The following is a 25,471-nucleotide window of genomic DNA, read 5'->3' on the forward strand; positions in this document are numbered from 1 at the left end:
TGTAAAACACAAGACGCCCAGGAAACGGAGGCAGGCATGTATTAAAAAAAAAACAACCTCAAACATAAAGAGGAGATGGACGGAGGAGCCCTGCCAACGGCTGTAAACAGAGTGACGCAGAGAAAAGAGAGAACAATGAGGAGGAGCTGTAAAAGAGGCCGCGTGACGAGTGTTGTCGTTTACATCCACACAATAAAGACATTCACGAGTGTCTGAAGAGCGCACGCACCAGCCTGGAGGACAGGAATCTACTGAGGAAGAGGAAGAGAAGGAGGAGTGTTTGTAAGTGACGTCTCAAGTTGATGTCTGTGATTGGCTGAGTAGTTAATGCTGGTTATGTCTGAATACTCAGCTCTCTCCTCTCCTGCAGCAAAAACACCCAAAGTTTACAAGAGAGCACAGAAACAGAAGAGGAAAATCAAGAGTTTTGTTGTTATTTTTCACTCATTTCAACCACAGAAAGAAGTGGATGTGTCCTGATAAAGTTAAGACATGTGCAAATATCTTAAATGTGCATTCTTTCTAACAGCCAGCAGGGGGCGGCTTGATGCAAAACATCTAGATGTAAGACAGCAGGCAGGTATGATAGTAATGATAATAAAAATCAGCCATCAAATGTGCATTTCGATGGATGCACTCTCTCAAACTCTTTTCAGACTGGGTGCATGCTTGCAGTGTGACATCTGCAGCGCATGTCCGCTTGTGTTTGTGCCATCACCACCTTCATACTGTCTTTCTTCATCAGTTTTACCTCAATAAATCTCCCTACAAGCAGCTTGACTTACTGCTCAGCTGAGCCGGGGGAACTTCAGAATAAAAGCAGTCTCTATAAACGAGGGGAGTTTCTCCACAGAAATGCTAAACCAGGCTGTTACTCTGAAAAGTTCAAACTGGAAATACACTTGTGCTGTTTATATTCCCTGTCACATATTCTACTGATGTGGAAACAGAACGCTCCAGCATAACAACTTTATTGAACAGACACGTTTTGCCAGTGGCACGTTCTACTGATGTAGACATATTAGTGATGTGTTCGTGAACGAGCCGGTACAAAGAGCCGACTCTTTCACATGAACGTTTATATAATTTTGTCTGACCCACAGTGTATTTTCAGGAAACAGCACATTTTGAAAAATAATGACGTGAATTTTCATTGATCAAAAAAATCAAACATAAGTGAAGTATAAACATAGCGAGTCGTTTGGGAGCTGAAAGAGTCAGCTTTTCTTACTGAGCTGAGCTGAATGACCCGGATCACTAAAAATAGATGTATTTCCCATCACTAGGGCATATGCCAGGGTTTTTCCTGGCTCAAATTGAGCTAGAGGCCCAAAATTTGCTGGAGGGTTTGGGGGCACTGTAAGTTTTTAATTAATAACATTTCTCAAATTCCTTATAAATGCATCAATAAAGTGCACTTTGAGAGCAAAATGAAGAGGCTAAATCTTTGAAATATGTTTTCCTCTTTAAACAAGCTTGAGCTCTTGTAGTACTTCAACCAGAGATGCAGCGATTCCAATTTGACTGGAAAACTATCATTTCCAACTGGTCTGACCTCCTGGTAAAGATTTTAGATGTCCTCAAAAAGTGTTATTACCTTAAAAAACCCTTTTTTCCTACCCTCTCTTTAATAGATGTTAAATTTCATGTCCATAATAAAACACTGACTGTCAACCCTTTCTGTGATAAGTTTACATTGTAAGAGGATTAACATCCTGCTTATTCCTCTTTGTTTGATATAACTTTTTGATAAATGGATTAAATGAAACTGCAGCTCTAGCTTCTGACTGGAGGATTATGAAATATCTAACAAATACCAATGATCACTGACTTGAGTTAAGCTGTTGCTTCACATCGTTTACCACCGCCTCTCTCTGTCTTATTAAATGGGGTTTGTGGGAGCATCACGCCCATAACGCCCATAACAGAGGGAGGCAGTGGAAGCGGGTGCATGTTATCTAGGGGCACTGCCCTTACATACACCAATCCTATGGCATTAAGCTGAGAGGAACAAGTGCGTTCATCATCTTGCACATAAAGACAAGCATTCGTCCATGTCATGTTTTCTTCAGCAGGGAAGAAAATCTTGGAAATTTAGGAAACTTTCTGTCTTTTTGGCAGGGAACTCCCGAAATTTGCTTTCCCTTGTAATTCTGCATACAGGAAAAACCCTGTTGTACATATCTGCTAAATACAGCTCTGTTTATCATGATCCTTTCTATTTTAGACATGCAGCTCACAGTAAAAACAGACCAGCCTGCTATTCTTAAGATGAGACGCCCATGAAGGCAGTCTGGAAACCTTGACTTGTGAACATGCAAATGTTGCAGCTGCTACGCAGCCACCACACACCCAGTCTGAAACAAAGCTTATATGGGATGTACCAAATCAATATACTGGTGTGTTGCCAGTATATCCATTTTTTAAATACTCTTCTTAAGGTAAAAAAAATGAAAAAGACTCGACCATGGTGGGCCTGGATCCTCCATCAGTGTTGTCCCTCACACGGTGAAGTGTTTTTAAATGCTTTAAGCTGTGACAGGCTGCTAAAACAGGGGTTTTAATGCCCATGTGCAGGAAATTCCCATTTGTCCCAGTATATTAATCTGTTTTTAGCTTCCTGTTGCTGCTACAAGCTTGTCAATGTAGTTTTTCTTAATCCAGTATTTTTATTTCCTGTTTATAATGTGTTAACTTCTTGACAAAGGTCTTCATAGGAGCTTTAAGCTTCTTCTGCTTGTGCAATTGCCTTTGTATATCACCTCCATTAACATATGACTTAATGCAGATTTATCTGCCTCCATTGTGTTAAACCTGCAGCGATCACATCTTAGTAGAGCTTCACAGGCGTTGATATTTCCTCAGGGTAACATGCATGTTTGCCCATGAGTCACCCTGAAGCATCAGATTTTATCTATTCATTCTTATTTAACCCTAAAAGAGAGAATAAAATGATAAAAAACAAAGGGGCTTTGTCTTGAATTTCATTCAGACAGGCTTTAAATCTTTGTAATCAAGCTGTGGTTGCTTGTTTCCACCACTAGAGGGTGATAGGCGTTAATTGCCAAAACAGCCACAGCTGATGGCAGTGTAACCTCCATGCTTGGACACAAGATAGCAAATAAAATGCCAGCTTTTCAGGAATCAATTATCCTGATTTATAATTTGATATTAAAGCATCTTTAAATCAATTAATAATTCTGATGATATAAACTTTTACACTACAGAGCAGGTCACACATCAGACTGTTTGATTTTTGGCCTCTTTAGTGAAATCTAATCCTACATCTACCTCTAGGAACTCTGCTTATTTAAACATAGCTGTATAGTAGACTATCTAGGCTTTTATAGATTTATAAAAGCATTTCATTGATTTTAAATCAGCTTAGGGACTCTGGTGCATACTTTGTTTTACCTATCTCTCTTTTCCTGTGTGTTTCTCAAACACACGAACGTTCGTACGCACTTTGGCGATGGAGTCTGCAGCACTTAACCAACAAACACACAACAGTCTCTCTCTGGGTGGATTTAAGGATTATACAGGTGCATCAGAAAAAAATTTGAATATCATGACTAAGTTGTATGAGGTGAATCTAGAATACATAAATTGAACTTGGACATGAGGTTCTAACTTTTTGAGATGCACCTGTATTCATATATTTGGGTTTGACTTCACCTGATGACTGCGGATGCTCTCGACCTTCAACTGATATTTGACTTGACATAAAGGGAGAAATACAACAAAAGAAATATGAACAAATTACTTTGTTGTTTTCTTCCCTCTCCTGATGTGTCAACTTGTGATTTTCTGTCTTTTTCATTCATAAATATCGGTAACACTTTACAATAAAGTACCAAAAATTGGCGTGGTTTCTAGTCAATGGAGAATCAACTTTGGTGGATTTAGCACAGTACGAAACATTCGTGCCTTCGACACAGTATTATAATTGTTGTATTGTTATTTGGTAATAAATCAGGACTTAAGTGCTCGTTAACTGTGTAGATAGTGAGTAACTCACCATTGAATTTTGTAAAGTCACTGCTAGCTTTCACTTGATCATCATACTGAGTAGTTTCTAATAACTGAACCAGTCTAACCTAGTTAGTTATTCTTCAACCGTTCCAGTTTCATTGTACTCTACGGTAAAGTGTCACCAATGTATTAGCATTAGTTTCAGTCCCTGATAATGAGCACGCTGTGGGATTTAAACATAAATATGGACCCGTTCTTTGGTTCATCAGGATTAAATCAGCCTTCCTAATGCGATATTGGTCAAACCCTGTCGTTTACAGAGGAAACACGTAGAGGGAGGGGGCTTTGGGGAGGTTTGGTTTAAACTGGATTACTCTCACTCTATCCACTCAGGTATGGTGTCTGATGAGCTGTTTTCACACAGATGCATTCTGGGTAAAGTCTTGTCATGTGATCCTGTTGTCAGAGTGAACTCAGTGAGGATGTACGATTGTGAGTTTTTGGCAGAAGGTGTGCGATCGTCGATGTTCTGAAGTAGATCGGTGGAGGAGGAGGAGGAGGGGTGAGGAAAGGTGAAGATGGATCCTCACAGGGCGAAGTCGAACATCAGGTCAGACTTTCCCATCTTCTGTCTGTACACGGCGTCAAACTTGTCGTTCATGGAGACGGTGAAAACGTCTTTCCACAGACCGACGCGACCTGCAGGCACAGAGAGAGGAAGGAACCAGCTGAGCCACATTTTAAAGCAACACAACTGCTTATATTAGGAGAAAGAGTCCATAGTGCCATAGTACAGTGCTTAACAAATTTATTAAACCACCTGTCATATTTGTCTCAGAGATCATCCAGCATCATGAAGTGCTTTAATGCGGACTCTTTCATTCTCAGTGAGCTCTTCAAGTTTTACCATTTTGAACAGGAATGAGGAATTTCAAACTGAATTCACCTTTGAGCCGGCTCACTGGGCTTCTCTGAGAAGTCAGAAATGAATCAAGCATAACATTCAACCACTAAAACTCATTTTTCTGTTCAGGAATGCAAGTAAATAACTATAATTTGACATATTAATCAAGAAATAATAATGTGTTTACTATTTTTTCGGTTTTTTGTAAATCAGAAAATTTGAAAATTCATGGATAACAATAATAATTCTATTTTAGCATTAAAAATATGATTTGGGTTAAAGAGCTTCTACATATTGGTGTATTAACCATTGCAGAAACATAAAAAATAATTTTGGTAATTACCAATGCTGTTAATTTAGGGCAGCTGTGGCATAAACCTTACTTTGGTTAGGGTTAGGGTGGTCTAATAAATTTGTTAAGCACTGTATATAGCTTTCTTCATCATGTGAATGCCTTTTCTTAAAACAGAACTGAAATGGGTAAAAATGGCAACAAAAAAAAAAGTAAGCAGAAAGTGACAAAAATCAGGCAGAAAGAAGTGGTGACAAGTGGCAAAAATTTTGGTTACAGTGGTACAAATAGTGAAATGAAGTTAAAATTGGCAAAAACTGGCATAAAAAGTGGTGTAAAGTATTAATAGTGGCAAAGAATTAGGCAAAAATGACAGTTATGGGCAGAAAAGGTGGAAAAATATGATTAAATGGGGGCAAAATAGATGAAAGAGGCAAACATGAGTTACCAGAGGCAAAAATAGCCACAAAAGACAGTGAGTTGGATTTTACAAGCAGCAAAAACTGGTTAAAATCAAGCAAAAAATAAAAAATAAAACAGGTTGAAAGTGGCAAAAATGTGCAGGAACTATGGTGGAAAGGGTTAAAACATTTGCAGACAATGGTGTAAAAACTGGTAATTATGGGTCAAAACACAGGTGAAATGGGATAAATAAGTGGCAAAATTAGATTTAAAGAGCAACAATGGTTAAAAAGTGGAAAAATAAGTTGCTTTAGGCAAAAATGGGTAGAAAATGTGGTGAAATTGGAGCATTAAAGTAGTAAATATAGTAAAAAGTGGCAAAAAATGTTTACCAGAGGCAAAAAATAGTCAAAAGACAAAGGATAGTAATTTGGGTCTTACAAGTAGGAAAAACTGGCTAAAATTTTTGCAAAAAAAAACTGTTGAAAATAGCAAAAATGTGCAGGAACAAAACAAATGTCTACAAAACAATTGCAGACAATGGTGTAAAAATTGACGATTATGATGAAGGGAAGGAATGGGCAGAAAGAGAGTGAAATTGAATCTTTAAAGTAGCAAAAAACTGGTTAAAAGAGGGAAAAAATGCCTTAAAAATGGCATAAATGTGCTGGAAAAGTGGTGATAAGGGTTAAAACAAACGGAGAAAAAGGCATAAAAGCAGTAGTTATAGGGAATTAGGATAAATGAGTGGCATAAGTGGATTGAAACAGGCAAAAATGGGTGAAGAGTGGCAAAAATGTGTTAACACATGCAAACTGGTAGAAGGTGGCAAAAATGGGCAGGAAAAAAAATCTTAGAAAAAGGGTAAAAAGAAATATGATGTAAAGTGGCCAACAAAAATGGGCAGAAAAAGTGGTTAAAACTGGTGAAAATAATGAATAATTACGACCTTTGAACCCAGTAATAGCTTGACACACTTTTCAGCTTCAAAATAAAGTAACTGTTAGCCAGGATGCTAGCACCAATGCTACTGGTCCAACACACATGCACCGATACTGTCAATAAATCATGACTCATTCTCTGGGTTTGGCAGGGGCCCAGCCAACTCTGTGGAACGGCACGCCTACAAGCGGTCTAAAGATGCTCTTTCCTGTTCTTCTCGAATGACTGCAGCTTTAACAGAAGGTTAGTAATGTGCACCACTAAAGCATGAAGACCATGATGAAAGCCTTTATTTTGGTCCTAATACTGAACATGATCAGCTGCAGAGCGATGCAGCAGTGACTCACCTGCTGTGATGAATGAGACAGAGTCTGTGGACTGTGAGTTTATCTTAAAGCAGGGCAGACGTCAGACTTCATGCACTAAAAGGAAAAGAAACGATGGAAAACAGAAATAAACAGATGACAGAAACTAAAAAAACATCAAAACCAAACATGGAGGGCAATAAGAACTAAACCAAACAGCTGTCACACATGAAGAAAACAAAAACACATGAAAAGATTAACATAAAAAAGGATGTAAAAGAGCATGCAGGAAAAATTGTATAAAACAGATAAAGCTATCTGCATTTACAAAGGAATCTATGGTGCAGGTAGTGCAGGTAGCCACAAGGTGGTGCTATAATCACCTCTAAATGGGTGTCAGACATTATCATGTTGTAATGTGACTTAAATATGCAAAAAATAAAAATAAAAAATAAAAAAAACAGAAAAGGCTGAATGGTAAATTTGGTATAAAAGAAATAAAATAAATTAATTGAAGTGTTTTGGTGGAAATGCAGCCTCAAAATGAAATGGTTTGTTGATTTGTGGGGAAAAAAAATCAGCATTTATAAACATAAAAACTAGATTTTAAGAATCATAAATAGAACAATGACATAATAAGTTTAATACTCCAAAAATGAAGTTACATGGATTAAAATGAATGATATGCAAAAATGGTATCCACTGCTGCAAATGGAAACTTTATCATTAAATTATGCCAGAATGAGTCATTTTTCACATTTATTTTTCAATATTTTAGGTTGTATCAATGCAAGTGGCATGTTTGTTTGTTTTTTCAATATGATTTAAAAAATATATAAATTTAGACAATCCAATTTAAATTTGCAAGGGATCACTTATACATTGTGTAAAAAAACTACTACTATTTGTGGCCAGTAAAAATATAAATGTCCACCATATACAGTGCATTCAGAGAGTATTCATTTTTTTCAGTTTTATTGTGTTTATTTTATTCGGCCTCAATTTTAGGAAACCAGTCACCACTTATCAGCGGCCCAATACCGTGCCAACAGTGAAGCATGGTGGTGGCAGCATCATGCCGTGGGGGTGTTTTTCAGAGGGCAGGGACTGGGAGACTGGTCAGAGTTGAAGGGAAGCTGAATGGAGCAAAGTAAAGGGGTATCCTCTATGAAAACCTGTTCTGCAGCACTCAGGACCTCAGACTGGGTTGAAGGTTCACCTTCCAACATGACACTGACCCTAAGCACATAGCCAAGACAACACAGGAGTGGCTGTCGTCACAATTCTGTGAGTGGCCCAGCCAGAGCCGTGACTTGAACCCTCTGGAACATCTCTGGAGAGACCTGAAAATGGCGGTCCCCATCCAACCTGACTGAGCATAAGAGGATTTGCAAAGAGGAACAGCAGAAAAAAAAACCCAATCCAGCGGTGCAAAGCTCGTGGCGTCATATTCAGAAAGACTTGCAACTGTAATCGCTGCCAAAGGTGCTTCAACTAAGCACTGAGTAAAGGGCTGAATACATATGTCAATGTGGCAGTTTAGGCCTTCATGTTAGAAAGTAGTAAAACCAAAGGGTACATCCTTAACTATTTGGTGCCATTTTAGTCATGAAAAATGTGGGTTTGATTGTAAATGATTTAATATGAGCCCTCTGGCGTTGCAAAGTGATGCACAAACAGCGTCTCGTGTAGTAAATGTGCCTCGTCTGAATCAGCAGCTCAGCTCTCTGTGAGGCCTCTGGGGTTTAGAATGCTGACTAAGACTGAGCTGATGGTGTTGTGTTTGTTTTGTTGTGTTTAAAGGGAAATAAAATCCAGTTTGCTGTCGAGTAAAAGTGGAGTACAACCTCCTCTTCAACCCTTTTCTACTTAAAACAACATAATATATTTCATTGCTTGGCTATGACCGTGCAGTGGTTACTAAAAACTAAAAACTAAATCCAGCTTGTTTTCCTCCAGATCTGGACTTATCTATCCTATGATCTTGGGGTAACAAAGCTGATTTCTCCTTGCTAATGTGCAAATTTCTCAAGATCACATGAAAACAACCAAAATGTAAAAAGAACTACTGCTACAAAGTTTCCATCTAATGTTCTTTACTTCTTTAAGAATCCGTACTGTTCACTTCTAAAGGTCAATGACCCCAAAGAGATCACATGTACAAGCTTACTGACCCCTGTAGTTTTTAAACACATTATGTAAGACATGTTACAGAGGGTAACTAAACTCTGAGACCACTGTTCAGCTGAAAACCGAGTATTTAGTCATGTTGGCCTGCAGCACCATTTTAACAGCTTTTCTCCCTAATTAACATCTGTCACCAACATCTTTAAAAGGACACAGTCATGTTTCATTAATTAATATAAGCATTTCAGTGCAAACATTCTACATATTGGAGCTTTGGATGATAGCCTTCCTTCAGCATTTGTAAAGGCAGGAGATAGTTTGCTTATTTTATATAATAAACAAGTTAAATGTCAAATCTGGGGCTTTATTAGTTTAAAAGCTGTATGAGTAAACAAAACAGCAAATTTATGATGATCAAAAGGCAAAAACAGTACAGAGAAATGAGGTTTGATGACCTTTAGTACACTTTAAATCAATTTATACATATATTCGGCTGACTTATTTGGAGCTTTGAAGATTTAGCCATTTGGAGATCATCACATGTGATGTCATTCTCAATAAAATGGAGAAATTAAAGCCTGATCATGGGACTCATCTAATAAAACTGGAGAGGAAAGGTCAGATGTAATGATTGGGATATAATTTGATGTAATGCTTTGACTCCACAGTGTCATACGCAGCGTCAACAAAGACCTTTTACCCAGTCCCCAGGAGGCCCTGGAGCCAGAAATATGCAGCTGAATTTGACCAGAAGAGTAGGGGTTTTTCTACTTTTACTCACCCCTGCAGATGGACAGCGCCTCAGAGTTGCCGCATTGCTCGATCAGCTGGTTGCAGCTCTCCACCATGCCCTCTAGCTGAGACTTGTCACAGGAAACACCCAAGAACCGAGCTAGCTGCTCAACAAGATTTCCAAGATCCTGCAGAGTAAAATGACACACAGTGTGTAAATTCAGCCAAAACTTTGACCATGAACTTTGACCTTTGACCACAAGAATCAAATCACTTAATCCCTGAGTAAGGATGAACTTATGTGCAAAATTTGACAAAATCCGAAGCGTTCTTGAGATATTGTATTCACAAGAATGGTCCAGATGGATGAATTGATGGACAGACAGCCTAAAACATAACGCCTCCAATGTTGAGAAAAAAAAGGATGAACAGGGGAGCGTGGATGACAGAGCGTGCAGCTGATGTCTCTTTATGTAGCAATCTGGTATTTTCATGGTTATAATAAAGATGTAAAGTATTCATAGCTTTCAGTCATGTAACCTGAGGCATTGAGAGCAAAAGGATTTTAAGATAGTTGCAGCTGAAATTGACCACTACATGGAGCTACAGCAGCAGACATTATGTCATCCATGTCTTCAAAACCAACCACAGAAAAACATGTACATTTATTCAAACTGTATGTTTTTGTCCCGTTGGACTCTATAAAGCACAGAGACACCATCTAAATCACTAAAGTCAGAGACGTCCCAGCCAGAACTTGAAGTGCACGAAAAAGCTGTAATTTGCCGGTACAACATCATTGCGGTTTTAGATATTTTTGTTTTTAATCAAATTTCATTCATAAACAAAGTCTGGCAGTTACATTCATGCAATAACCACACAGCAAACATTACAGAAAGAGGTAAGAGGTCTAATCCAGAAGTAAAGGTCCTGTTTTGCCTCAGCTTCATTAGCTTTAGCAAAAGCTAACAAAGCTATGCTAGCTACATGATTAGCATTACTCCACAAGCAAACACAGCAAAGGTAGCTTTAGAAATGTAAGTTTTGGCAAGCATAGCAAAAGCTAATGTAGCTACAAAAGATACATAGATAGCTATGTCACTTATGTAGCTAATGTAGCTAACGTCTAATCCTGAAGTAAAAGTCCCATTTTGCTTCAGCTTCACTAGCTTTAGCTAAAGCTAACAAAGCTACAATAGCTAAGTGATTAACATTACTACATAAGCCAATGCAGCTAAGTTAGTTTTAGAAATGTAAGCTTTGGCAAATGTAGAAAAAGCTAATGTAGCTACATAAGATACATAGATAACATAACTATGTCACTTATGTAGCTAACGTTTAATCTAGAAGTAAAGGTCCTGTTTTGCTTCAGCTTAATTAGCTTTAGCAAAAGCTAACAAAGCTATGCTAGCTACATGATTAGCAGTACTCCACAAGCAAACGCAGCTAAGTTAGCTTTAGAAATGTAAGCTTTGGCAAGCATAGCAAAAGCTAATGTGGCTACATAAGATACATAGATAACATAACTATGTCACTTATGTAGCTAATGTAGCTTATATCTAATCCAAAACTAAAAGTTCCATTCTGCTTCAGCTTTATTACATTTAGCTAAAGCTAACACAGCTACACTAGCTAAGTAATTAACATCACTACATAAGCCAACTCAGCTAAGTTAGCTTTAGCAATATAAGCTTTGGCAAGCATAGCAAAACCTAATGTAGCTACATAAGATACATAGATAACATAACTATGTCACTTATGTAGCTAACATCTAATCCAGAAGTAAAGGTCCTGTTTTTCTTCAGCTTCATTAGCTTTAGCAAAAGCTAACAAAGCTATACTAGCTACATGATTAGCATTACTCCATAAGCAAATGCAGCTAAGTTAGCTTTAGAAATGTAAGCTTTGGCAAGCATAGCAAAAGCTAATGTAGCTACATAAGATACATAGATAACATAACTATGTCACTTATGTAGTTAACGTAGCTAACGTATTATCCAGAAGTAAAAGTTCCATTTTGCTTCAACTTCATTAGCTTTGGCAAGCTAACAAAGCTATGCTAGTTACATGATTAGCATTACTCCATAAGCAAATGCAGCTAAGTTAGCTTTAGAAATGTAAGCTTTGGCAAGCATAGCAAAAGCTAATGTAGCTACATAGGATACATAGATAACATAACTATGTCACTTACGTAGCTAACGTTAGCTTCATAGCTTCATTTTGATAGACATCTATGAGCTCCATGAGCTTTAGCCTTAGACTGGGCCGACCAGATGTCCCCGATTTTTCGGGCAGGTCCTGTTTTTAGAGATTCGTCCCCTGCTTGTGCTATCCCAAGAAAAGTCCCTGATTTTTTTTTTGTTTTTGTTTTTGTTTTTTTTACTATGAATTGGAATAAAGAGCTTCTTGTTACACTACAGACTGATTGAAACTTCCCCCCAACATATTTTCAACTGATCTGCTGTCAAAAAAAATATAAAATGTTTATTGTTTTGTTTTGATGAGCGGTTAAGTGCTAGCACTGAACTCAGGCATTTCCTGTAAGGAGTCTAACGTTCATTCAAAATAAAAGTCAACCTGCATTTTGCTAGTTAATGTTTTAAGTAATTAAACTGCAACAGCAGCAGATTTTTGGATTTTCAATAGCAATAACTTGACATAGCGTGATGGCAGCCCGTACTCAACTAAAAATCTCATTTTGTAATTTCAGTGCTTAAATTCTAGATGTAAAAACCCCAAATATATCAGATAAACCTCCTCCTTCCTGGATCCATAAATAACACAGAGACGTCGATTCAGCCTCCTCAAGCAGCTTCCACCCCTCGCTGTCGAGAACACGCCGTCCTCCTTGCTTACACAATCTGTAAGTGGTGTAAAGGTGAAACTGTGACAGCTGTAAGGACACGATGTACGGCTCCATGTACACAATACATCATCCATAGGGACAGTTAAACATAAAGGCTATCAGTTTTCATCACAGGGTCATGTTTGCTCTGGGTGCGTTTGTCTGTAGAGAAGGTTCGCTCTGAGATTACTGACCCACAAAGGATGAAAACTCTCCTGAGCCAGCATGAAAACAAATCTGTGCTAGCTGCTGTGGGAGGCTGAGTAAGAAGGCAAAGCATGTTTTAGATTTATTAAATACCATTCAACTAGCACGCTTGCAATGATGAATCACACATCAAGTCTTTTGTTTCGCTAAGTATGTTCAGGAACACTCGTCATACGTTTAAACATTTTATTTTAAAATGGATGTACAGTTTTACTTGGTGGAGAAGGCTCTGCTCAAAAGATGCTCCCTGGGTTAGTCAAGCAGCATGCTTTGACTTCCCAGGCAGTGCATGGCTAGAAACCCCCGTACGGTTAGATAGTTATGATGTTACAATAAAATTACTTCAAAAGCAATTATTCCATAGTAGCCTGAATCTGAATTTGAGGGTACAACAAGCTTTATTCTTGTTGGAGGAGGAGGCTGGGGTGGAGGTGTCTCATTGTAGTCTCTTGATGAAAACAAAACCTACTTTTCGTCAGAGTTTTTGCCATCAAAGATTTATTTTTAGCTTGTCTTAGTCTAGTCTTTCACATGGAAAAATTCAACTTACAACTGTAGTCATAGTTTTAGTGGACAGAAATAACACTGGTAACACTAACTTAGCTTATGATTTCATCACAAATCTGGTCTTTTTGTCCAGGAAGGTTACAGGTAACGTCCATCCATCGGGACTCTTTTGAGACTCGTCTTGTGCCACCAACCTCCATGAAAAATAGGATTTTTTTCAAACCTCTTTGTCCTATTTTTGAACATTTTTATAGCATTTTTAATAATATCGTCTCCATATTTTTGTAAATATCTATCTTTCCCAGGCAGTCAGTTTATTCGTTTCAGTGATAAACTAATTGTTAGTATTGCCTGATTATGATGCTCACTTCTAATGTAAAGGGAACAGTGTAACTGTGTCAGTATGGTTGGTGCAGGGTTGCACTGTGCAAAAAATAACTGTAGATTATCCTCCACCTTCAGCCTCCCCTGGTTCTTACATTGATCATTGTCAATGTACAGAACTTTTGAGCATGTTTGGGCCATAGATTAATGCTGAAGTAAGGCATGTAATGGCGAGTATGCCGCCTAAGGGCAACATCAGCCAGGAGGAAGGATTGACACAACCCCAGTCGTGCTCTGGATGTCCAAGGGCATGTCCACTTCTTTAGGGCAAACTAAGGGTAGGATGTGGTGAGTAAGCATGGCCTAGGGCCATGGGTAGGAGGGTTGTCACAAGCCCCAGTGGATGTTCCGAGGGTCCAAAAACCACTTATGTTTTCAACAGGGGTAAAAATTTCCAGACTGAAAAAATGCTGTTATGCTTGACATTGGCTGCCAGTTGATAAGTGTCTGTCAACATGAGTCGGACTTTACTCTGTCTTAGTGTGTAATGGTGATTAAGCCCAAAAGAGTAGACACAACCCTGTTGAACCCAATTTGTTGAACTCAAAATATATAAACTAGATTATAGAACAAGCTTTGCCAAGCAGCCAAGTGCTACATCTCGTGTTTCATTACTCAGATGTTTTTAGCTCCAAGGGATATTTTTGTTTACACATCTCTCAGATCTGTAATTCCCTGAACATGTCTGTTTCAGTTAAGATGATCTCTACAAATCTTAATAACCGAAATATGAAGCATCTGAAGTAAATCTTCTCTGAATGGGATACTGTAAAGAGCTGCTTGTTTTGGTGATGAAGTTTTATACTCACCAGAGGCTAACTGAAATTTTGAATGACATCGTCTTTCTCAGTTCTCATATTTCCAGGAAACTGAGTTTGTGTCACGTTAACGTGATAAGAGCTGATAAAGTCAAAAAGGGACCTTTGACAAAAGCAAAGGGCAGATATTGATTCAGCGTGTTATGTTCTTTTTCTTTGAGCATTTACATAAGAAAGTTCTGTACATAAGGCTGATAATATGCATGTGTGCCACATTGTGCAGGAAGAGGCATTAAGGGACAAAGTGAAGGGTGAAATAAGGAGCCGAAAGGAGGAGGGGTTTGATTTTCAAAGGGTTGTGACTCATCTTCAAAATGTGATTATTTTGACACTTTAAAAAGCAGCAGGTAGTGATGATAATACCTTGAACATGTCTTCATATTTCAAGAAGAGAACATTGGAGTCCATACGGTGTTCCCAAAATTCCTGAACGTGTTCAAACCAGGAACCATATCCCACTAGGAAGGAGAGAGAAGGATGGATAGTAGGAAAAGTCTGCATGCCAAACTGATGTTATCTTGAGTGCCAATAGAAAGTATTCATTCTATTCCCCCTTGGATATTTTAATTTTTTATTGATTTTATCAATCATTCATGGTCAAAATAATTTGTCTCTTCGACATAAAATCGATCTTTTTTAATGGCAAAGTGAAACAGATTATTACAAAGGGATGTCAACTAAATAAAACATGTAATGTAAAATAAGTGATTGCATAAATGTTCACCCCCTTCACGTTAGTATTTAGTAGATGCTTGCCTTTACAAGCCATCCAGGGCCAGCTGCCAAGAAGCATTCCCATGGCATGATGCTGCCACCACTGTGCTTTACAGTGGAGGTGGTGTGTTTGTGGTGATGTGCGCCACCAAACACAGTAAACACCTTATTTTTTGTCAAAAAAGCTAAATTATATTGACCATGATTGATTTATAAAACCACTAAAAGAGTAAAACATCCAAGGGGGTGAATTCTTACTGTAGGCACTGTAGGTCAGACAACTCGTAACCCTCGTACTCACGTTTGTCATTCATGAAGCGACGGCAGAACTCCTGGAAGGTCCCGCGGTAGCTCATGGTCCTGAGAGAGCGGTGAAACTGGTAGTAAGAGACGACCAGGTCCTTGGGGTTACGAGCCATGTAGATCACCTGGATGAGAAGCAAAAAGGAAAAGTGTAAGTCCTACTTCATACTTTTGTATGAAAACTATTTCTGCACAGAGACAAAGCCTGCAGGAAAAAGGTGGATAATAAAGCTTGGATTTTAAGTGAAACCTGAAAAGTCCAGTCCTGCAAAAGGTAAATCATGGGCCAGCCATTGATACCAATCACCCGATATAAAACTGGGGATGGATTTTGCTCCACCTCAGAATATATATGCAAAAATGTGCATAGTCAATGCAGCATGCAGTGTGGCAGACTGACCTTGGCCTCTCCATTGTGCATGGCTGTAGGGAGGAATCGGTACGGGAGATGGCTTTTGATCAGACGAGGGGAGGTCAGCTCCTGGAAACACAACAGACGTCTGTTCTTTAATCTGTTTCTGACTGCTGCTTCTTATCTTATCAGTTAGAAAAGACTAACATACATGCCATCTTTAGCTCTGGCTTGTGGAAATATGTCACTTTCTCATAAAACACTGGAAGGTCTAGTCACGGGTAAGTGAGTATTCCTGGCTACCATTACACCATGAGGTGAAAAGAACACTCCAATAAACTCAGAGAAAAAGTTATTGAGAAGTATAAGTCAAGGGGTGGATCAAAAAAAAAAAATCCAAGGCACTGAACATCCCCTGGTTCACCAGTCAGATCTTCATGGGAGAGTGACAAAGAGAAAGCCACTGTTGAAGAAAACTCAAAGGTATGTTGGAGACTCCATGGTAAATTGGACAAAAGTTCTTTAGTCTGATGAGACAAGACACAATGTTGTGCGGACACTAAACACTGCACATCAACTCAAACACACCATCCCCACTGGGAAGCAAGGTGGTGTAAGCATCATGCTGTGGGGATGCTTCTCAGCAGCCAGGACCTTGACCTTGCTATTGAGGCTGGTTGTCCTCTCCAGGGGAGGGATACATTCAAAATAAACCTATTTGGAAAGTAAAGTAATTTTGGACTTATATCTCTTGTGCACAACTGTTATGACTTTATCTTGAAGCCTTTTGTTGCAAGAGGCTCCAGGAAACTGGCTACCTTTGCCTAATGCTAAAACGGCCTCTGCTGCTGTCCAAGCTTCAAATTTAGCCTGTGGCTCCTTTTCCAGGAGTCATATCCCACTGTTTCTCTCTCTATTCTGTCCTTACTCTCCTCTCTAAATCAATGCATTAAAGCCTAAAATGAACCAAATCTTCCCCCTAAAAATGTGATCTCTTCAAGATTGTATTTTTATGGTTTATGTAAAGGGAAAAATGCATCTGCAAACTGAAAAAAGAATTTACAAACTTTCTGACTATCTGGAGTCAAAGTGAACCGAACAGAAGCAGAGATTTTGTAACTTTTACTTCTTAATATCCTTCATTTTCTGTCTTGCAAAAACGTCTCAGTGTGTAGTTTATGCTTTGTGTTACGTGGGTCAACATGAGATAACTCCGATGAAATCATTGGGACTTTTACCCACACTTCAGACAACTTTCCACAGAATGTCAGTTGAGATTTCACAACCGTCCTCCTTTTTTGTTTTCAAGGCTTTAGCTCAAGATTTATCCAACACAGAACAACGAAAACATCCTGGTTTATGGGAATTGATGATTCAAGAAGATATTAACTAATGGGCTGAATTTATTCCTCTGTATGGACATACTGTAGGCATTTTTTACCTTTAGGCCGCTGACAGGGGCCTCTGTCTCCAAGGGGCCAGATAATGTCAGAGATGAGCATCAAGAGATATATGACTTATGACTACTTTCAGTGATTAAAATGTGTATTTGACTGTAAATAAACCACCAAGAGTGATTAAAACAACATCAAAATAGATGGTCCAACAGCAAGGTCCAACTCCCCCCCAAAAAATTCTTCAAGCTAAGGGTATTTAGGTGGTTCCCATTGTAGTCTTGGTTCTCACCCAAAGGTGGACTGCGAAACCATTTCCAGTGGGTCTGGAAGAAAATATGTGTCAAAAAGTGAATGAGGTGTTTCATTTTGAAGGATGTGTCTCCATTGCTCTGTTCTGCCAGATCTTTTATGTCATCACATGTTCAAACTGTCCCATTTATTATTTAAAACATTTGGTTATGATTGAAAAAAGGAAGAAATGTGGGTCACAATTTGCAATGAAGAAGGCGGTGGTGGGTCCAGACAGATAAGTCGAGAACTATCACTAAAGACATACTGAAACAATAAAATGTCTGATTAGTGCACCAGTATGGGCATCCATTTTTATTTTTCTAAGTTCCACTCAGCAAAGACATGCTTGTTCACTCACTATGATTGACTTTAGTTAAATGGGCTTGGGTCTTTGCCTGGGAGCTCGACACTTCTTTTCTTTTTCTTTTAAATATTTATTTTTGGGCCTTTTCATGCCGTACATGGTGTGCGCCTTAACCACTCAACTACCAGCGCGCCCCAAGAGCTTGACATTTCTAAAACCAGCCCCTGTGCATACGTAGATGATGCTACCTCTTCAGCTTCATACCTGGATGATCTCCAGACCTGGTTGAGGATACTCTAAAACCGGCAGCTGTTCGTCGATGTTCATGAGGCCGATCTCGTCGGGATCTGCTCCCTGACTCACGAGATACACAACCTCCTGAAGTAGACTGGTGCCTACAAGGAGAGAGAGAGAGACAAGGGGACAATCAGGGATTCGTGGCGAAGAAGGCAAAAGACAGTGGTTTTAAGAAAAAAATGCTAGAAAACAGTTTGGTACTTTTCAAACTTTGAAATAGTTGCTTCAAAGTTGATCTAACATGATCATAAAATTCAGCTGGAAGAATCACACCCACCCCATTTCAACAGCTGCTTTCAGCACAAACGCCTGACTACAGAGGTCACTGTTGCTTCATACAACACTCGAAAGAACCCCGCCCCCAAAGTTAGTGGTTTCAGACGAGACCTGATTTAGGTTTGTGGGACAGTGCTGAAAATGAAATGGTCAAGGACTCCATTGCTGTCTATGAGTGAGCTGCTTACCAACACAGTGAGGGACAGAGTACTGCTCACATGCTGGGCTCTTTACTGCATCTAACAGTGTGGTTTTGCATTTTAACGCAGATAAAGATATTTTTGAAAATATAGTGTGTGGACAAAACCTTAAATGGCAATTCATGGCTTACAAAACTACTCAGTTCTACTCAGTAATCTGAATTAAAGCTTCAGTTTTGGCCTTTCTCAAAGCTGAATTTTTCTCATAACAGGTTATTTTTTGGTCCATGCTGATCTTCTTTGCTGTGACTCACACTGGTCTGTATGAGCCCGGCATCCCACACACTTCTCTCACAAAAACAAGAAGTGTAGAGCTTGTTATGTCATGTGAAACCTGAAGAATAAAGCTTCATTTAAGCAGAAAAATGTTTCACTTCATGATTAGTTTTTTATGAATATATCAAAGATTTTGTTGATTCACTGCAGCAGGTGCTGACGTCATAAAATCTGGCTCAAGAGAAAATGTTAATTTTCAGACTGTCTAAAATTTCTCCATGAAACTAAATGAATTATGGAAGGTTCTTGTTGGTTTCCTGGAGATGATTTGGTGCTGCTCATGGTGCCTTTGACTTCATGAAAGGGTTCAGTTGTGTTGGGTAGATGAGTGACACATCAACCATGGTGTAGGAATTGAAATTAAAGCCATAAATGTTCTAAACAAGGACTGAACGATTAAATGAGCCCTGTTACAAGAATGGCATTCATTTAAATGCAGAATTATCAAACGTTCATTTCAGGAACTTCTTGCACACACTGTCCTCATTATTGGACACAGCTATTGGCTATGCTCTGATGTCTTCTGCCACTTGGATTGGATTCATTGGGTTCTGTCACTAACCCAATGAATCCAACCCTATGTGGCTGAAAATTTACCAACAGCATACTAAAATTTGTTAACCTGACATGCCAGATGGATTTGTTTCACATGTCCATCTGGAAACCACTCATATACAGCGACTGTGAAAGGGCAGAGCCTTTGAAAAAAAAAAACTCGGAGGGTGATTAGATGAACGTTCTGTCCGTCACATCCTTACGGGCCAATCAGAGCAACAAAACACGTGACGTAGCCACTGCAAAGCTACGCCCCTACCCAAGGAGTAAACTCCAGACAGAACTGCATAACGCGAACCATGGTGACTATAGACATGTCAGTACACAACTTTTGTTGTTTTTGAAAAGAAAAAACTCACTGCTGTTCTTTGTTCTTCTTTTAACAAAGAAATGTTGTCAAGTTCTGATAAAACTGGCGCTTTAGCAGCATCCACACTAAGGTCTTCCGCCATAATTGCACCGGCCTCTTGTTGCTGCTTGCTTATGTCACGACTCCGCCGAACCGAAAGTACTGCCCCTCGTCGCTAAATGGTCCTGTCACTTTCTAACCTGGCCCAAACGGTTCAGACGGGAGCTTTGCATGATGGATTCACCAGTGAGAAACACGGAAACGGGTGTATCCATCTGCTTTGCAAGGTTAAAAATTTGTTGCATCAATCGTATTGATGTCAACTCAGTGAATCACACAAGCAACAGTGCATACTACGCCATGGAACAGGAAGTGTTTTCATGACACATAAAGTAGGCATTACAGGCATGATAGAGGCCAATGGACTGACTGTGGGAGAAGGGTCATTTTTTAACTGGAGCACAGCAAATTATAAAAATGTTAGAAGACGCAAACAAGCAAATCTGACGAAAAAACTGGGCTTAAGAATCTGCATTGTGTGGCCACTCAAAGGCACCAGGGGCCCAAATCAAGGTCTGTTACAATGGTAACACTTTTATTATGATATTCTACGCTTGTTTTATTAAGGTGGCAAGTGTGTGGAAAAATTTCGGGTTCTTAATGATCTAACACATTTGTAAAAAAGATTGGGCCCTAAAGAAAGGTCCAGTACAGGCTGATCACACCATCCCCACTGTGAATCATGGTTGTGGCAGCATCATGCTGCGGGGTGCTTCTTAACCCCGCCCATGGAGGCTTGTAAAGGTAGTGGGTAAGAAAACTCAGCAAGAAAGCTACGGCTTGGGACAAGATTTATTTTCCAGCAAGAAAATAACCTAAAGAATACCTCCAAAATTACACAGAAATGGTTTAAAGACAACAAGGTGAATGTTCTGGAGTGGACGTGTCAAAGCCAAGATCTCAATCCAATGGAGAATTTTTGACTGGACTTGAGAAGGGCTGTTAAAACCCAATCCCAGTGCAAACTGTCAGAGCTTGAGCAGTTTTGCATAAAAGAGAAAGGAGTAAAATCCAGATGTCCAGATAAGACCTATCCCAACAGACTCAGAGCTGTGAGCATTGACAAAATATTGACATGAGGGGGTGAATATTTATGAAGTAATTTATTTGACATTAAATATTATTGTTTCATTTGCATTACTTTTAGAAATCTGTTTTCATTTTTTTGTCAAAAATGCCAAATTATATAAATATATATAACATATATCCTGCAAAGAGCCACAGCAGAGCCGTGCCACATTACCTTCTTCAAAGTTACATCATCTGTTATTCATTACTCTGATTTGCAGAGCATGCAGCAGCAGCAGAGGATCCTCTCTCCTCTGATTCATCATGCCTCTCTGTGATTTATTGCACAGTGCAGAGGTGCAGCACCTGCAGAGAGGCATGATGGAGCGTCTGTTTGATACCAAAGCAGTCATAAAGAGCTGCCATCACACACTGCAGACCCCACACTCACTCTCTGCCCCCTTTAGGTTTACAGAAACCTTCAAATCTGATAGGACAAGATGGTCACATGTGAGCCAATGGCATCACAGCTCTGCAGCATCGTGTCCTGCCATGTGCTTTCAGTCCCCCCTGCACCAGAAACAGCAGAGCAGCAGAACAAGGGGGGGTATTCCTCTCATGAATAATCTGCAGAATTCTTATGATGTAAATACTCTCTTTATAACCAATGATGTCATGCTTTTAAATGCAGACAAACATATGCTCCTTTCATGTCATGCAGCATATTTGGAAGAATGAATGTTAGTCTCCATTCAAGTCTGAAACCATGAAGATCAACATGATTTTTATCAGACATCATTAATGTTGTGTGAAGAAACCTCCAGAGAAACCAAAATGGCACTCATTGAGTAGCTTGGTCTCCAAATGTCAGGGAACATTCCTGATCTTTCTCGCTGTCTGCGCCCAGACTCATGTCTTTTCTCCTTTAATCAGTGATCAAATGAGTCGATGCCAAGCATTCAGAGCCTTCAACAAACATGTTCTGTGCCTGATGATCACTTCCTGGAGATATCTATGATATCTTTATCTATCTATCTTGATCATTTTTATTGGTAAGATGTCATTTTTCGTGAGACATTTTCATAATCTGGAATTGAAAAGAAACAGATTTTCAAAGACATGTCTCTGTTTATATTTCGTAAGACTTGTGCAGAATGTGGGTGTAAGGTTATTTTGTACATTCAGCTCCAGTGTTCAGTTTTAGAAACACTTATGGCTGTTTAACACATTGCTTAGATTTTGGAGGAGTGCACTCAGGCTTCAGGGATCTGCAGCAACGCATGCATCGATCTCAATATCTTCTTTTCCCCTATCACTTAGCCCTAACCCTGCATTTTCATGTAGTAGGATGTCCCAATTTGAATGGAGGAGTACAGCGTAAAGCTGGGGCTTCATGGCCCGTCATCTTTAGATTTTCCAGATGCACAATCCAAACCAAACTTTAAACTATGGGCAATCTCCAAGAAATATCTCCTCCATCATCCTCATCTGTCTTGCTATCCCTGCTTTCTTCTCCTCTGTCATCATATCTCTTCTATCCCTGCTTTCTTCTCCTCCATATCTTCATCCTGCTTTCTGTCCCTGCTTTCTTCTCTTCTATCATCCAAATCTTGATCTCAATCCCTGATTTCTTTACCTCCATCATCATCTCGCTTTCTGTCTCTGCTTTCTTCTCCTCTATCATCAAAATCTTGCTCTCACCCTGCTTTCTTCTCCTCTATCATCCTCATCTTACTCTCACTCTGCCATATTCACCTCCATAACTTTATCTTGCCCTATTCCTGCTTCCTTCTTCTCCATCATCCTCATCTGTCTCTCTATCCCTGCTTTCTTCTCCTCCATATCTTCATCTTGCTTTCTTTCCCTACTTTCATCTCCTCTATTATCCTCATCTTGCTCTCTATCCCTGCCATGTTTTCCTCCATAATCCTCAACTTGCTCTATCCCTGCATTCTTCTTCTTCGTCATACTCTCACCTTCTATTCCTGCCATCTTCTTCTCTATCATCCTCATCTTCCTCTATCCCTGCTTTCTTCTCTTCCATATCCTCATCTTCCTTACTATCCCTGCTTTCATCTCCTCCATCATCCTCATCTTGCCCTATATCCCTGCCATCTTCTCCTCCATAATCCATATCTTATCTCTGGCCCTGCTTTCTACACTCACGTGCACTCACCTCTCTTTGAAAAAGGGCTTTGTTAGGAGATGCCCCTCCCTCTTCACCCTTTCTCTGTTTTTTCTTTTGGCCACCTGATTTCAAGTATTTAGGCAGCATCCAATTTACGGTCACCTTCTCCTTTCCTCCAGGCTCTGTTCTCCCTTGCAGTGTCACAGGTAAACCATTTGGAAAGTTTTGAAGGGAGAAGCAGGGGCCTCCCAGTATTTTACTTTACACTATTTGATATATATTTCAGTCAAGTGAATGGGCCTGGGTAATCAGTGCCCTTTCCCCCCACTGCTTCACCCATGACCACAGGTTAAGGATAGACCTATCATGTTTGGAGTGTTAAACATTTCAGAGTTGATTTTATCTCCAAAAGTGTAATTTTAACTGCATTCTGTTGGAGTTATTTGACAGCGTTGACCCCGTAGTGTTTGTTCAACACAGTGTTAATTTTGGCAAGTATTTTTAATTTTTGTTTTAGTCTTTCAATGAAATGCATTTTCAGTTTTAGTCACATCTTAGTGATTTCTACCCTTTGTAGTCTAGTTTAGTCAATGGAAACTCAAAACATTTTAGTCTAGTTTTAGTCCATAAAAAGTCCTCACATTTTAGTCTTTACTTTAAGTCCAGGCACTTATTTTCTTGCCTAAATCTGGTACCAAATCATGTTAGTGTGTTCTCTGCACTCTGCTAAACCTGGGGTCCCTGCTCTCTACAGCTGAGAGGCCGAAGAGATGCATTGCATTTTGACAGATTTACCCACAGAAATATCACAAATTTTGAACGTCTGATAAAAATTACATGACATTTTAGACTAGTTTTAGTCATTTTGACAGAAACTAAACTTAGTTTTTGTCAGTTTTAGTCATCACAGATCTACTTTTGTTCGCTTTAGTCAAGTTTTTGTCGACGAATAGTTTTAGTCATAGTTTTATTTGATGAAATTAACACTGGTTCAACACTGCTACGAGTCAATCTGAGCTCTGCCCACTGCCATTTCAAATCTGGGGGGATATATGGACATAATTTCCCATCATGCCCTTGGGCAGAGTGTTTAGTTGTGTTTGGATGTTACCTTTTTGCAGGTATCCCTGCTGGGGTTCTTTTGGACATGTTTCTGATGTATTGTTGTTGTTGTTGGACACATTTGCAACATGAGTAAAGTTATCCACAGAGTTAGAGTTCAAGCCTGTGACTTTAGGTATTTCTAAAGGACACATAATGTGCATCCATCATTAGTATGCATTGCCTTGTTATTAAGTTGACTCAGGCCCTGTAAATACCCCAGTAACCAGTTTTTAAGTCTGGCAGTAAGTGAGCAGACAATATTTCTTAATGTCTAGAACTGGGCCTGTGAGCATCCCTAAAACTCTGATCATTTGCATGGAGTCAAATTGGTTTGAATTAATATCCCAGACCCCCTCCGACAGCTGGCATATACTCCAAGGCAGTCTTAAATACAATAACCAAGTAGAATAATCGATGATGAGGCCTAATGATGTGGATAAAGCATTCTAATAATTGGTTTTCCTCAGATGGATTTCCCTTTGGATCATGAACTTCATCACTCATTGGAAACAAAACAAGCCACCAGACAATCCACTAAAAGAAGACCTAAAACCCGGCCTAATGTCTTCTTCTGCTTGTTCGCCTCCTGCTGCCCACCAGCCATGCAGGGTCACGTGACCGGTCCCACCCAGCGCACAGCAGGGCAGCATCAGCGCTGCGCCACAGACACTCTGCAGGACGTAAACACCAACTTTAGCTGCGTCTGAGAGCTCCTGTAAATAACGAGGGCCCGATGCTTTCAGCAAATCGATCTACTTTGAATCAATAAGTTTGCATCTGATTATGAAACATGATGCGTTTGGAGAGGCCTCTACTGCGTAAAAACAGAGATCAAATCTGCAGAATAGTGCGGAAACATTCAAAACACGGCTTTATTTTCAACTTTAACCCCGTCTGTTTCCTGGATTCCCTCGAAATAAAACCCATGAGTGATTGTGATGGTTTATTTACGTGAATAAACTTTGATAGTCCTGCAGAGATCGCTGCAGCAGAGCTGCAAATCTCATCTCTCTCGGGTGCACGCGCTGACATTGCAGAGGCTTTCTTTACCTGACTTTGGGTAGGTGACGATCCAGATGTCGCTACTTCTGAGAGAGAAGTTGGCGATCTCCTCCATCTTCCCTCTGCAGAAGGGCGGCAGCCGCACTCCATCAAACTCGAAGTATTTGCTCTCAAACTCAATCGGCGTGCTCGGCGTGTCTGCCTCGCTCTCCGCCATCCTCGAAACGAGCCGCCAGAGCAGGGACAGGAGAAGGCGCACAGCCAGGTGAACAGGGTGCTAATGTTGGGGACCGAATCCTCTGATGATGGTGGTGATGGAGAGGAGGATGCTGGTGATGACTTACTGCCTCGCTTCAGGATGCTGAGGCTCGTGGAGGATGCTGACTTGACCTTCAGCCAATCACGCGACAGAGAAGTG

The 25,471-nt window shown here is 39.7% G+C and overlaps 1 protein-coding gene across 1 annotated transcript; it reads right to left on the minus strand.

The window, feature by feature from the left end:
• sult4a1 (sulfotransferase family 4A, member 1) lies at positions 1–25,438 on the minus strand. Its single transcript, XM_041780450.1, has 7 exons — positions 25,102–25,438; positions 18,063–18,193; positions 15,855–15,935; positions 15,453–15,579; positions 14,801–14,895; positions 9,726–9,864; positions 1–4,671 (listed from the first exon to the last, which is right to left on the minus strand). The coding sequence occupies exons 1-7, from the start codon at positions 25,268–25,270 to the stop codon at positions 4,559–4,561; spliced, it is 855 nt and encodes a 284-aa protein (XP_041636384.1). The 5' UTR covers positions 25,271–25,438; the 3' UTR covers positions 1–4,558.
• Between the last annotated feature and the right edge of the window lie 33 nt (positions 25,439–25,471).

Source organism: Cheilinus undulatus, linkage group 23 (assembly GCF_018320785.1).
Source record: "Cheilinus undulatus linkage group 23, ASM1832078v1, whole genome shotgun sequence".
Taxonomy (NCBI): domain Eukaryota; kingdom Metazoa; phylum Chordata; class Actinopteri; order Labriformes; family Labridae; genus Cheilinus; species Cheilinus undulatus.